Genomic DNA, 14,823 nt, shown 5'->3' with positions numbered 1-14,823 from the left:
GACTCAATCCTTCGGAAAGTTCCAGCCCCCTAGGTCCTCCTCCAAATACAGTAGCAGTGAATTCCACAATGCCAAAGGACCAGACCCCTGATGCAAGAAAGCTCAAAGCTGCTGAGGTTCCTAGGGAGTATTATATCACCAAACAGGCTCAGATGAGCTGTTACACAAAATGATAACAATACAAAATAGCCTACAGTACATTTCTGCATCAAGAATAAATCAGAGTACTCTATCAAAAATACAAGTTTCTATGTATATTTTCATCCATATACTGTAGATATACTGTACAATTATGCTGTATATGTCTATAAAGTTACATAACAAATATGTATATACTTTACATGTAACCTATTTAAGTATATCAATAATGAAATTAAATGGCTTGGCACCTCAATACCTGTCTGAACTTTTATCGCCCTACTCCCCACCTCGCAACCTCCTTCAAATTCTGCCCTCCTTACTGTCCCCCAAGCCCGTCTAAAATGTATGGGCGACAGGGCCTTCTCCTGCTATGCCCCCAAGCTCTGGAACTCTTTGCCCAAGGATATTAGAGAGTCACCTTCTCCAAACTCCTTCAAATCCAGACTCAAAACCTTCTTCTTCAGAAAAGCCTATACTTAACTGGTTCCATTCTTCACCCCGCTGCTCTTCTTAATACCAACTTCCACAGTCTCCTCTATTGTTATTGTTGTATTGTAGTAATTATAATTGTGCCCTATCTTGTGAAATCATCTTATTTATTGTTGTATCTTCTTATTTATTGTTATTGTCATCCTGTAAAGCGCTTTGAGAAGCCACCTTTAAAGGCGCTATACCGTATAAAATAAAGTTTATTATCATATTATTATTATTATTATTATTATTATTATTATTATTATTATTATTATTAAATATTTAAAAAATGGACAGGCCAACCATAATTGATTTCAAAGTGACAGGTGCTCTATGGTTCTGCCTAAAAATTAAAATTAATTACTAGGGAAGTTACAGTTTATCTTCGTGTCACATTTTCTATCTACATTTCAGGACTGTGAAAATTACTAATATAAAAACAATAGCTTGGAAAGTTTATATAAATTTGCCTAATCAGGAATGAACACAATGTACAGAACCTCATAAAAATGTATTAGTGGTGAAACTGACTTGGAACTTTCTTGCTTAAATACTCTTTCAGGATTTAGATATTATTATTTTTTTGGGTAAAGGCTATTTGTCATGTGGTCGTATTCAGTGGAAAAAAAGGAAATTAAACAGCTGCATACTGTACATAAATTCATACTAAGAAAAAAACACGGAATCCTTAGTATTTTACTAAGCAATTTTCTATGTCAACTTCTTCTTTTATCCGTATTTTATCTCCTCAGTCGTCATGAGAAAATGTTTCTGCAGACACACCCTCCATAAGCCATAAGGCTCGCTGAATGACAAGATAAGACCCTGTGTACAGGCTTCAGCTTGGAAACTGGAAAACGTACCATCTTGACATCCCTTCTGTACATCAACACGAAACAGAAACATGAAACTCAGGGGCAAGTGCAGAAGTTTTAGAGATTGACGATTATAATAATTTGAAAATCATAATGATGCATCCATCCATTTTCCTATTAATAAAGTGATTCTGTGAAACACTATTTTCAGGTTATATCTTCAAATACAAGTCAATTTGTATGTGCATTCAAATATATTAACCTTTCTTCAGCATTAAACCATACACTATAACATTTTTTGCTTAAAAACGTTTAATCAGATTACTACAGTACCTCTTTGAAAACACTTATAGTATTTCATGGGGTGTATTATATTGGAACTTCATTCTCTTTCAGAATGGTGTACCATCATTTGTGTCATTTGTGATACTGTCACACTTTCTCAGTTAGAAACAGAAAATGATCTTCCCTAAAAGAGTCCTTAAGATGTTATTTTATTTTAAAAACTTGATGCAAAGGTGCTATTTTCTCTATAAACAGGTTTAGACTAAAGGAAAATAGAAATGTTTATTTGCTGTTCTTTGTTTTTAAATTATACTTTCTGCCAGAATCAATATCTGTAGTTCAGTAAGGCTTAGTAAATTCAATACTGGCTCGACTGGTTTGGCAACACTGCTTGTTTAAAAATGTAATTCACAGCACGTCACTGGTAGAAAGAAGATATATAATGAGGCTCAAACTGGAAAAGTTTACAACTTAGAAACAAAGAGCTGTTGTGTGAAATACAAACAATCATCTAAAAACTATGTGGGCGGAAACAATATTTTGCCATTACTAGACACCACAAATTACTTCAGGGAACAGCACATAAGTTTCATTTAGGTACTGAAACCTGAATTTTCTTCATGTTAAATCATTCCTGCCGGTACTTTCCTTAAACTGATTTTATTTCTATAAATCAACTGGATCTTTTACAGCTATCTATAACATTCTCAATCAAGTTCATTAGGAGATGCGTCTGTGAAACAGTCTATGGAAATAAATTTCAGTATTGTAGATAGTATAATAGAAAATGAAATAAAAACTAGCAAGAGGTCTTCATGTTTTAATTTATACCATGTACAGGTGGTAGGATACACTTCTATTAAGAATAAGAGAAAAATAAGGCTGTGAGTGGTAACAATGCTATATTTAATAGTTACTGCTACAGTATATAAGAGAAAAATCAAAAGAGTCTGAAAGTAGAACCTTTCTAACTTGGCTCACCAGTTATGAACTTTTAACTGATTACTGTCAGCTAAACAGAGTGTGAAGTTTTGAAATAAAAACCAAACTCAGCAGAAAGTTTTCAAAAGGGATGACACGTTTTAAACCATGTATCCCTAATATTAGTGATAGGTTTGCTCCTTCCTAAAGACTGCTCAACAGAAAGATTCCCTTTCCCAACTGCAAAAAATGCTAATTTTAAGATTAGTGCCCTCCACTTGCTTCATTGTTTTTGGTGATTAAAGCCCACAGCAGCAGAAACCAGTGAATTATTAGCTTTGTATTTGATGATGTGCACGGCACTGATATGGTTATTTTTGTGAGCGATGTTCCTTTCTTACTTTGCCAATTATTCGTTTTCTAATAAGTAAAGGTAATACAACACATTTTCACTAAGTATTAGAGGTGGTGGAAGCACATTATTCAGATGTGAAGACATAAGACCAGAATATAATTCAAAATTATGCCCTAAAAGGCATTTCAGGGTGTGTGCTGATAGTAAGGTTAAGGCAGAAAGCAGGATAACACAGGAATGGCTGAATGCTGCCATACTGTATTTCTGCCTTCCATTTATGAATAATGAAGTATATTCTTTTCCTTCATTAGAATCACTTGTCAATTGATAAATTAATAGATCAGTGTTGTGTAACAACTTTTATGCAGCAGTTCGGACAGGTATATTTGCATATTCATTAAACATTCATGCTCTCCAGAATGCAAAGTTCACAGAAATGACAAGGGACCTCGAGCCAAAGAGGGAAACAGATACTTAAGCAAGGACATATAATAGTCTATGAAAAAAAAACATTTAATAACCAAATAATGCTCAAATTTTGTTGTCTTCACACGAGTCCAGACATTGACCGATAGTACTGTACATAGGCACAATCTGATATGAATACATTAACTTTTTATAAAGTGTATGGGAGAGAAGAGAGGCCTACAAAACAAGACCAGGCAAGTCACTCTGGTACGCTTGGATTTCTTACCCTTCTTAAGTGATCTGTCTGGAATGCATATGGTGGCAGCAAATATATTGATTTTTTTAATTTTGTCAGAGTAATATATGTATATAGAACTTTAGACTGAAAACAAACTTTAAAAAAAAATGCAATCATAGATTTTGTGCAGAAACAACCTATTTGAATTTTCATATCATGAGACACATCATACCATTTTTCTGTTAATATAACATGAAGCTTATACCCTAAGGAAGAAGCGAATCTGCAGCCTGAAATAATTTCAGCACCCAGTAAAGACATTTTCAAAACTTCAAAAGCTGAATTAGTGCCGAAACATATTCTGTCTGAATCGGCCACAGAGAACCTTCATAAAAAATGTTTTGAAAAAATGAAAACGTGAAAATTAACAGTTTTGAATATATACAGACAAGTTCATCAATTGTATCGCTTATGTTTACGCAAACCACAATTTATAGGAATTAAATTGCATTCATAATGATATTAAATGTCATGTTTTACATGTTTGAGCAAATAGACCTTGGAGTTGGAGTGTCTGAGCACAGAACACAATGCACGGTTAAAGTCGAACACTTCCTCAGAGTGCCTAATGACATGCTAATCTGCATTTAAAAAAATCAGTTTTAATTAAAGTGAACAATTCCGACTGCCTCCCTCCAGGTCTTGGGGTTCAAATGGTGAGCAGTGAATTTGCTGTTGCTGCTTAGGAAACGGGACACGGCGGCAGCAGCCCCTTCTTGAGTGCACTGCATCTGGTCTTACATGAGTCGAGTGAGCGGGGGCCGACAGCTCGGAAAGAGCTGCCCAGAAAGGCCCGGAAGACTGGAAGACAGCCTGCTCTGAAATCTGGCACAGTGGAGCCATAGAAGAAGACACCCGACTACCAGAAAAGTGCAGAACCACAGGCCGTGTGGCAAAAAAGGTTATGCTTTGTCCTTTAATACATTTTTTTTAGTTTTTTAATTGAAGTTGAGCGATTAGTTTTCCCCTTACTAGTGTATATTTTATAAATGGACCTGGATAAAGATCTCCTTTAAGCAAATAAATGGTGATTCTCTGTAAGCGAGGCCAGTATTCACAACACATCCACCACATGACAATGGAGTGGAATATGAAGGCAAGTCTTGGCTTAAAAATAAATCCTTCCACTAAGGCTCAGGATACATGCTATAATTCACCCAATTTTAAGTGCAATAAGCCATTTTTCACCATTTTAAATTCACCTGTATTTACTAACCAGAGCATTGTTGGCTTCTGTAGCGTCAACATTATCACACAATCAAAACTATAGCATGGACAATTCATTGCAACACTTTTTGGACAATTTGTAAATGCAATTAGTTGAGTACCAATAAAACCATTCAAATAGCACTTGTATAATACTTGTAATTAATAATTAGATAAGTCAGACAGGTACATTGGTAATATTTTAACTCACAATGACACCATTTACAGTCCTTCAAACAGCTTTTACCGTTTTAGAAACAATGACTGAAATACCCAGTAGATGTTTTGTAAAAAAAAATCACATCCACCAAAAATCCTTTCAAGCCATGATTTGCAAGCAGAAATATACAGTATAGAATAGCTTGGCCTGAAAATCAATGCCTTTTATGTTTGATTAAATTTTTTATGATTATGATATAACATGTAGAAAACGCTATAATATACACAAAATTTTCATCAATGTTTAATCTTTTATTATAAGAAAAAGTTTGAATCATGCAGATGCTGGTTGTGATTTAGCACTAAATATTTCAATATTTGAATAAACCACTTATAAATCAGAGATGAAATCTACCAAAAATATTAATCAAAAGTTCAATAAAACTTTAATACAGGGTAAAATCTGATTTTCAAGTGCAGATGTAAATAATACCAAAGTTGAACAAGATCAAAGTCTTTCAGTGAGACGGTGCATAATTTATATGTTCTGATCTCAAAGGACATGGATTTGGATGTCCTAGTTCTATAACATCAGTGTGTATTAGAGAGAAATCCTTGCAGAAATTACAATCCATTTATACAGGACGCATCCATATTTGCTGTAACTACATGAAATCAAATAATTATTTGTTTTTTGTTAATGCACTCAAAGATAACTTCCTTCTAATCATATTTACAGGCATTGCAGTGTCTGCTTAACCATTGCTAGAGAGAAGCACATAGTACTTTGACAGCTGTGATTTTAAATAGGCCACTTGATTGAGACTTAGTTGCCACTTACTTCGAATGAGATCACCATTGGTGGAAGTACCCCAAGATACCTGGCCTTGCCCATCTGCAGCCTGGTTTCTGTGAATCAGTGCCTCTGCTGTTTTCCTTTGGTGTCCTGGTTCACAGGGACTGTCAGATGCATCTAAAAGAAGAGAAATCCATATGCAATTAAGACATGCACATTACTGTCTAAAAAATCAGTTTTGAAACGGGATTTGTACTAGAGAAAAAAAAAGTAAGACAACGTTTGGAAACACTGAAAATAATGGAAAGCATCAGAACAGAATTTACCTTCAAAAGATGTCATATTGTTAAACTTAAAAAATATCAAAATTTACTATGTAGGGTAACGAATATTTTTAGGTTTAAGTTCTTATTCTAGACATTACATAGGACTTAACTAAAAATGATCAAGTGGTCATTTTGAATTATTGACTATTGAATAGAAAAGACTGAATAATAATTTCCCAATAATGGTGACACAAACTGAAGATTTTAGTTTTCCTGTACACATCACACTCCCAGTGTGGAATGTCACATTGTATCCCACTGCTTCTTTTTCAACGTGAAGGGTTCTTAGCCTCTGCTGGCAGTTCTGCTGGCAGGAGGTTTACCTTCCTCCTTAGCCTTCTACTAAATTTTTGCTCAACCAATGCAAGTATTTTACTTTCTTGGAGAACTGTATATACATATGGATTCTTCAAACGGCTTGACTAATGTCACTTTCCTAGCCACTCTAGGTTGTTTTGGCTTTGCTTAGCATATTCATTTCCCACCACTTAAGTGCGGCCATACATTAGACTTTTTTAGACTCATATTATAGACTCAGCTTTTTGTGGATTTGGCCTTTGACCCATAGAACTCTTATTATAATGCCATCTTACTAAAATGAACACTCCTTCCACTTCCCACCAACAGTAAACCGACTGTGACAAAAATCCCCCTTAATGAAGCTCTGTTTCTGTTTCTGTTTGGCTTGGCCATGCTGCCACTATTTACAGTAACACCCTAAGAAGTAATCGGTAGCCTAACTTCTACAAAAATGTGTCTCATTCTTCTCCTGCTGCACAAATGATCTGTGTCCTATGAAAAGAGAAGGACAATGTCATGGAAATATGGCACTGAACATTTACTTACAAGTCTATAAACAACATCAGTAGGCCTATATGGATGCCTTTGGCCACATTCTGTCTCATTGAGAATGGTCACAGTAATCCTGCACTCCTTTTCTCCACAATCAATTTAAATGCTTCAGCTAGCCAACAGGCTTGCTTTTCTCCTCTAAACAATGTAAGCCTTACATGTACTGTACACGTCATGTAATTCTTTTACAAAAACGTACATAACTATAATAGCTATTAACTGACTTCACGTCATGGACTCACAACAACCTCACCCTCCCCTGCTTTCATGGGTTTGTGTTGCCCTCATTTTACAGCTGTTGATGTTGCTTATTTAATTGAGTTGGTACCTAAATGAGACCTAATACCTGTGTCCTGGGTACTATTTAAGATAAGATCACTTTATTGGCCTTATACAATTTCTTGTATTAGGAATTTGTCTTTTCGCATACCCCAACTTATTCTCCATGAGACACACAGACAGGGAGAGAAGCTTGGGGTCAGAGCGCATGGTCAGCCATTTATACGGCGTCCCTGGGGTTAAGGGTTAAGGGCCTTGCTCAGGGGCCCAAGTGAGTAGGATTCCTCTGCTGGCTGGAGGATACAAACAGGCAACCTTCCAGCCACAGGAGCAGATCCTTAGCCACAGAACCACCTCACTGCTCTTTGCTATGAATTTGTTACTAATCCCATCAATGCATGCCTGAAAGTCTGCTTTGTGTCCTCAGGCATAAAGTGTGCTGCTTTCACACCTGTGTCAAAAACAACTGGCCAGGTTTCCCAAGTACCTAACTACAATCTTATTTCCAATTTGCCATTTCTTTTTAAAAAACATGTAGAACAGGTGGTGGCAGATGAATTATAATCTTTTCTATTACCAAGTGATGAGCTCTTGAACCTTTTAAGTTAGGGACAGGAGAGAAACACAGCACATACACAGCTCTTGTTAAGGCAGTTAATGATTTGCTGATGGCTTTTGATTATACATCACTTAATAACCTTCTCTTTCTGGATTTAAGTGGTTTTGATTATATCAATCACAGTATCCTGGTGCATTATACTGGATTACTGTAAATTTTCCTAGGAATCACTGAGGTATCTGTTTGTTGATTTGGCTCTTGATTTACAGAAACCAATTCATACATCTGGGCTGTTTTACATCTGACTTTTTCCTCACTTATGGAGTTCCACAGGGTTCTGTCCTGGGACCTGATGTTTCTTGGTGAGAGTATTTGCCAACATGGATTTGGGTTTTACTGCTATGCTAATGACATTCGGTTTTATTTGCAGACTAAATCAGATAGAACGTTGTGCACTTTTAAAATTACTCAATATTAAGATGTGGATGCAACAGAGCTGTAAATAGTTATACTATAATATGACTAAGGTTATGCTCATAGGCTTCTGACATATTTGTGGTCTTCAGTCTTGTTTTTGACAGCACTACCTTTGATAGAAGTACCCTTTGTATTAATGCTGATCTTGTTCTGTCATTTGAAGCTCATGTTATAAAAGATTCCCTCCACCTGTATGACACCACTTGGTTACAGTTAAGTCCCCTGCACTGCTTGCATGACAACATAACATAAATACCTCTGTTTCATCAGGATTCAAGCACTCTCACACCTTACTTCCTGTGGTATCTTCTAAGGTGCTGAACAGGTTTTGTATAGGTACATAAAATAAAAATACTCTTCATCAGCATGACTCCTGTCCTTTGTCAATTCCACCTGCTGTATACAGAACATGGAAGGCAATGAATGGTCTAGTCCCAGATTATTTTACTGAATAAATAGAACAGGGTTCATAACATTTAATATGCCAGTTCTGGCCTTCTTTACTCAGCTGAAAACTGGGGTCCACAAAATGGGTAATACTATTATTGCTCAAATCCTTAAGAGACTGTCAATATTTTCAAAACTCACCTAAAGCCCTATCTTTTTACAAAAGCTTTTAATATGTAATTTAGTCTTACTCTTAGGTTCACAAAGTAATTTGTTGCATTTTTCTTCCACTTTCATTATTTTTGTTGTATATTTTGTGCACTACTATACAGAGCTTTGAATCTCATGGAAATATAATATGTCAAAATAATTATCACTGCTGAAACAAAGCTGCATTTTCTTATTATTGGAGATGTCATATACTTCAAGATAAGGAAATACACTTTTTGTACTTGTCTGTCTAGTGGATAACATTTAATACCAGAATCCTTGGGGTTACACTTGTTCAAACTCTTAACAGTAACACCCTTACCTTAATGGGGTAATAAAATGAAAACCATTTTAAATGGTTTGTATTATGATACTAAGTGTTCAACTCAATAAAGGTAATATTTTTAGCATGCATACCATAGATATTATAATAAGCTGAAATCCAATGTTTTTGAAATAGTGCATAAGGAGGTAAATTAGAATTGCAATAACTGTTAAGGTCCCTATCACAAAAAAACAAGTTTTGTTCTGCCAAAAAAGATAAAGTTTTGTGCAGAATGCATGCCTAACACTGTGGGAGTATCAGATGCAATATTTAAAGCCAAATATAGAGCTCTCTGCCAAAGCTATAAACTAAAAGGACAGAACTCATCAAAATTCCGATTTTTTAAAGATAGGTAAGTTTGTTTAAAAACAATGATAAATCACAAAACAAACTGCTTGTTAAACATACATTAGAAGTATTCACCTTTCATTAACCTGTGGTTTGCCAAGGGTGGTCTTGTGGATACCCAACAGCATACTCACATCAAATATCCTGTTTGGAATTCGTACTTGGCAGACGGTTGGACATTTTTATTTAATCCCTGTTTCTCAGGAGAGATCTTATTTTTAGAAAAGACCTTGGTACTCTCTGTTACACACCCCCTATTCTATTTACCCACACTTGTAAGAAATTAGTTTTACAATTTACAAAAATCAGAACCTATACTAGTACATTATAGGCTCTGAACAGTATGTCCCATTATATATTAGTTTCCATCTCTTGTTTGAGACAAATAATACACGTTCAATGCTGGGGCTAATAAATCTGAAATACTCCTATCAATAATGTTCTACAAAACCCACTTTGCAATTTGGGCTCCTGTTTTTTTGTGCCTACAGGCCCTGAAACATTCTGCATACTGTATACTTCATTCTCAGGTTTGAAACACTGAATTTAGCACTGTGCAATGACAGCTTTTCTTCAAAGGCTCAGCAGAGGCAGATTGGTCTTTGTTTGTTTGTTTTGCATTTAACTTCCACAGAATTCGTTAATATTAAGATTGTCCTGATATTCTAAAAATCTGGGCTTTTTTGCAGAATAAAATCAAACTAATCATTGCTATAAGCTATACAAATAAATGTAGTACTATGCACATAGGTTAAACAAACATGAACCAAAACAAAAAAACTCTGAACTACTGTGCCTATTCAGACAGGAAACCCACATTAATAGTATCCTCTTGAACACAATTAAGCAAATTAATTGGCACTATCATTACAGATGTTCACTACTGTGAGTGTTAACTTGTACTTACTGATGTCAACAAGAGTGTGTTGTTCTTTTAAAAGCCATCTGTCATATACTGTAAGTATTTCAATTACATTTTAAGAGGGGATGCTGTAAAGAAGGAAGTCAGATTTCAGAACATTAAACAAATTCCATGTTATTTCCTGTCTGTCTTCTCTATTGTTTCAGACACAAAACAGCAATAAAAAACAGAAAAGTAACCTTTGGAAAAATACCATTCGAGTATCTGCATCATACAACCAATTCATGTCAATATGCCCCATTGTAACGAACAGTTTCAGACGTCCCACTTGCAAGCTCGAAACATAGCTTTATTAAATTAACAACTTCCTTCACAATTCACTATTTTACTATTGGGCATTAGTATTCAGAAACTGAGCTTGTGCACACCCTTGATCAGAACAGGCTCCGCAAAGCTGATGCTGCAGCTTCAACAGGTACTGTAGGGTTCCTGCAGCTTTCTACTTCGGTGCTATGGTTTCTGTGTGAACTCAGACTACTGCTAAAACAGAAGTGTGTGTTGTATAGTATATGCAGTATGAGGCGATAATTTCTGAAAATCTAGGGGTCTGTTCTCAAAACATTCCGTTTTTCAAAAGTAAAAACCACTCTCAAATGTGAACCTTTGATGATCTTGCAAAAATCCATTTGCCATCAGCTCTAATGATTGCTTACTTTGTCCTGCTTTACTATTTTTGACAGTGCTGTAATGATTCTCCGTATATACAGAATGGTTAATGGCTCAGTGACTGATTAAAAATGGGGACAAGCTTATTTTGCATAAGATAATCTTAAAGGCAACTAGAAAGTTAATTAAAAACTATAATTGGCTGTGGCTGCTGCTAATAGGCACCAAGGCGTTCCTCCAATTTGTATTTTGAAATAATGAAAACATTATTATGCCTAATGCCTGTTTATGAGTACAGTAGACCAATAAAACTATATTAATATCATTTCTAAGAACCTGCAAAGAAGCACCAAGTGATTCTCAGTTACATTCATGAAGAAAAGCTGTACCAGTATCAGGGCACCTCCTAATTTGGCCTGACAAAAGCATGGTTTATAATCACTTTTAAAAATTCAGAGACCTGCAAAAACATTTTGAATGAAACAAAACAAAATATAAGAAATAAAAAGTGGGCAAAATCAGAACTTCATGAACAAGCCTTTCAGTATTTTAGAAAATGATAAAAATAAGTGGATACAATCAGGATTCATATTTAAGACAGATGAGAGAATTCATGTTTTTTGTGGATCAAAAACATGGTTTCACAACTCATGTCATATGCTGCTGTAAAAGTTTGAATCTGTAAAATATAGACCTGAAACTTGACAGTTCAGATACCTTTGATATAATAAACACAAAGCTATTGCAAAAGCTAGTGCCAGCTGCTCATTGTAAATATTATCATCAGAAAAAAGAAGAAGACAATATTTTCTGAGAATAGAAAAGTATAAAAGTGTAGTTGAAACATTTATTGTGGCTTGCAAAAATCATAAAAAATCCTTTAAACAAAAGAAAACTTCAATGCATGAATAGTGTAGGTTTTAAGCTTTAACTGCAATATTTAAAAAACAATTGCAGCATCATTGTTCTAAAACTGCAATTTTAGAACTAGTTTGCTTGGTACAGTAGGTACTGAAAATTACCTAATTTAAAATCAAGAAATGTAAAAGTATCCACTTATAAATCTTTAGTATGCAACAATGAAAACAATGATTCACACTACTGAAAATTTATATTAATTTCATAAAGTCTTAGTAAACGTACTCGTACTGCAGATTTTTCCAGTTTTCAGATTAATTCAAATATATAGGTGACAACCAAGTGAACACAAGTCTTGAACCGTTCAGTCTTACAATATTAATATTACTGGAGTATCAGAGCCTTGATGCTAATGGATGCAGTGGGATGACCAGCCTCAGTCCTGTACAACAATGTGTATTATATTTTCTAACTTACTGTGCCTCCCAGGCTAAAATATGGCAAATTTAAAATGCATACGCAGTCCGTTAATCTAATCCCCCCACCACCTCCGTTCCTCATTTGCCACTCAATTCTTACATTTTACTCATGTAAGAATTGAGTGGTACAATATTGGACGTTTTGCTTCCTTTTGTAAAATTACTATGCAGAAATATCACACACACACACACCTGTCTAATCCAGGTATAAACACCCTCTATAGAACGCCATTTCAATAAAATCTTTCATAGCATAAACTGCGATCTAATCATGAGAGGGAGCCGAGCAGCCGCGTACTGTAGCTGCTAGAAACTGAGGGGGCCGGTAAAAGAAGAAGAGGCGAGTGTCCGCTCAAAGGCGGGGTGCTGAGGTGGTCTTACCCTGTGGTCTGGAAAGAAGCAGGTCTGTCTCCTGAGAAGGTTCCTTCCCCGGCCCTGCAGGCCCAAGAGGAGGAGGCGCGTCTGTCTCCTGGGACATGGGCCAGGTCTCTCTCCTTGAGATCAAGTGAAAAACCTTGCAAGAAAGTCACTCTCCGACCCTACAGCGAAACAGTGTAACAGTTCAGCTTACAGAGCCCTCTTCACGTGTCACATTGTGTACATGGTTAAAAACTTTCCGCTAAAATAGAAAAAACAACAACAACAACGGCTAACTATGTACATTGCATAACACACTTTAAAAAGTTTGGAAAATATAAAGATGTTTCTCTTGGCAATATATGAAAATACAACAAACATGAAAATAAAACAATTATCGCACACTGTTTTGTGCAAAAAGACCATTGTTATACCAATAAGACCCACTCCATAGGTACCTTTCACACATGTCAACTGCTCCAAGTTCAAGTTCGCCTTGTCCCCATTTTCATTTTTTTTCCTTTCAGCGAAACTTCATTAGCGCCTCCTTCATTAATTTCTTAGCGCAAGAAAGAAATCTTTCTTCTGCTTTTCCCCTCCCAGATCCTTTTTTACACTCAATCTGGGCTGCTGCTCTCACGAATTTCGCAACATCACCCCAGTCTTCTCCATTCCGTCACTTTTGCTCTTTCACCAAAAAGACTTTTTCGCTCTGAAACATTTTTCATCATTTCCGGATTCCGAAAACAACTAGCTCTGGCTTCCAGCCTCAAGTGAGAGAAAACGGTTCCTGCAGGGTCCTGCAGACCGCTAGATATGCAAATTAACTGGCTGTTAGGAGGATCCTGTCCCCCGAGAAGGAAAAAAAGACACTTGACGAGGTTGGACATCTTTATTAAGAAAAAAAAAGTTTTTTTTTTTTCTGTGCGACGTAACGGGAATGAAAAATACTTTATTAATTTGCAATCTTAGATGATGTTCACATTAAGAAAAAAAAAGCCAAAAAGTTATTTTATTGAGTTCCTGCTTGTTTTAACAGTTATCAGTACAATTATGAGACAGTTCTGTGTATCAATATCGTATGCATTTAGGAAAAGTTACAATTTATTCACCAAAGCGTGGGTAAACACTGCCAAACAGTGCTAACAGTTGACCTGTTCCCGGCGTTCAGAAAACTTATCTCGTTGAAAGATGTTGAAAACGGCGATTACCACTTAAGTTTTCTGAAGCTGTGTGTGCGCTGTGGAAGCGTTAGAGACGCACAATATAGTGTGAGAATCACCACTCACTAAAACTGATAAACGTCTTGCACTTTAGTCTCACTGATCAGTGATGTCTTAGCGATATCGGAGTAGAACAGCAAACTGAAAGAATCTAAGTTTATCACTCCCGGCTGCTGAAGGTTAAGGTGTCACACTTGATATCAAGGATTGTCTTTTTATTAATAATGCAAATAATTCGAGTAAAAAATATAAACACGAACTCTTCAGTAAATCATTATAATTGAGTTTTCATAATTCTTTTTTTAGTAGATATTTACTGCAACAGGATGGGATAACAGGATAAAAGTTGTTTTTTTACCATGACTACATACAGTACTGTACTGTGTAAGTCACTGCCCTTAAAAAAATGGCCATATGAAATGTTAAACTTCAATCACAATGTAGCATAATTCATTTTTAGAATCAACTGCTGCCTGTTGAAAGAGCAGAAGTGGTAAATGAATAGGCTTTGTAAATATTGTATGGAAGGAGCAATATGGTAAAAATACAGTATATCAGATAAAGGGAAAATCTATCATCAGCACTTATGACCTTGTGTAAAGCTACGCAGGACCACTTAACCAGATAAGACAATTGAGGAAAAATTCTGATTACAGTGATGACCTGGAGAGCATCAGTTTACACAGCAGGGCATTTGTGAGAGACATCTGAGTGAAGTAACCTGAGAAAGGGTTCAGCAGCAGTATCCCACACACAATTT

At 35.8% G+C, this 14,823-nt stretch overlaps 1 protein-coding gene across 1 annotated transcript in view; it reads right to left on the bottom strand.

Moving 5' to 3' along the window:
* The window catches only part of mdfic (MyoD family inhibitor domain containing), a 41,891-nt gene extending 28,268 nt beyond the window's left edge, over positions 1-13,623 (bottom strand). The window contains exons 1-3 of the mRNA XM_006633454.3: positions 13,299-13,623; positions 12,865-13,022; positions 5,901-6,032 (exon numbers count right to left, since the gene is read on the bottom strand). Coding sequence (XP_006633517.1) covers positions 5,901-6,032; positions 12,865-12,961 — 229 coding nt within the window. The 5' untranslated portion in view covers positions 12,962-13,022; positions 13,299-13,623. The remainder of the gene's footprint in view (positions 1-5,900; positions 6,033-12,864; positions 13,023-13,298) is intronic.
* Positions 13,624-14,823: the final 1,200 nt, after the last annotated feature.

The sequence above is a fragment of the Lepisosteus oculatus genome, chromosome 7 (genome assembly GCF_040954835.1).
Source record: "Lepisosteus oculatus isolate fLepOcu1 chromosome 7, fLepOcu1.hap2, whole genome shotgun sequence".
Classification (NCBI taxonomy): domain Eukaryota; kingdom Metazoa; phylum Chordata; class Actinopteri; order Semionotiformes; family Lepisosteidae; genus Lepisosteus; species Lepisosteus oculatus.
This window is presented reverse-complemented; position numbering and strand designations above follow the sequence as displayed.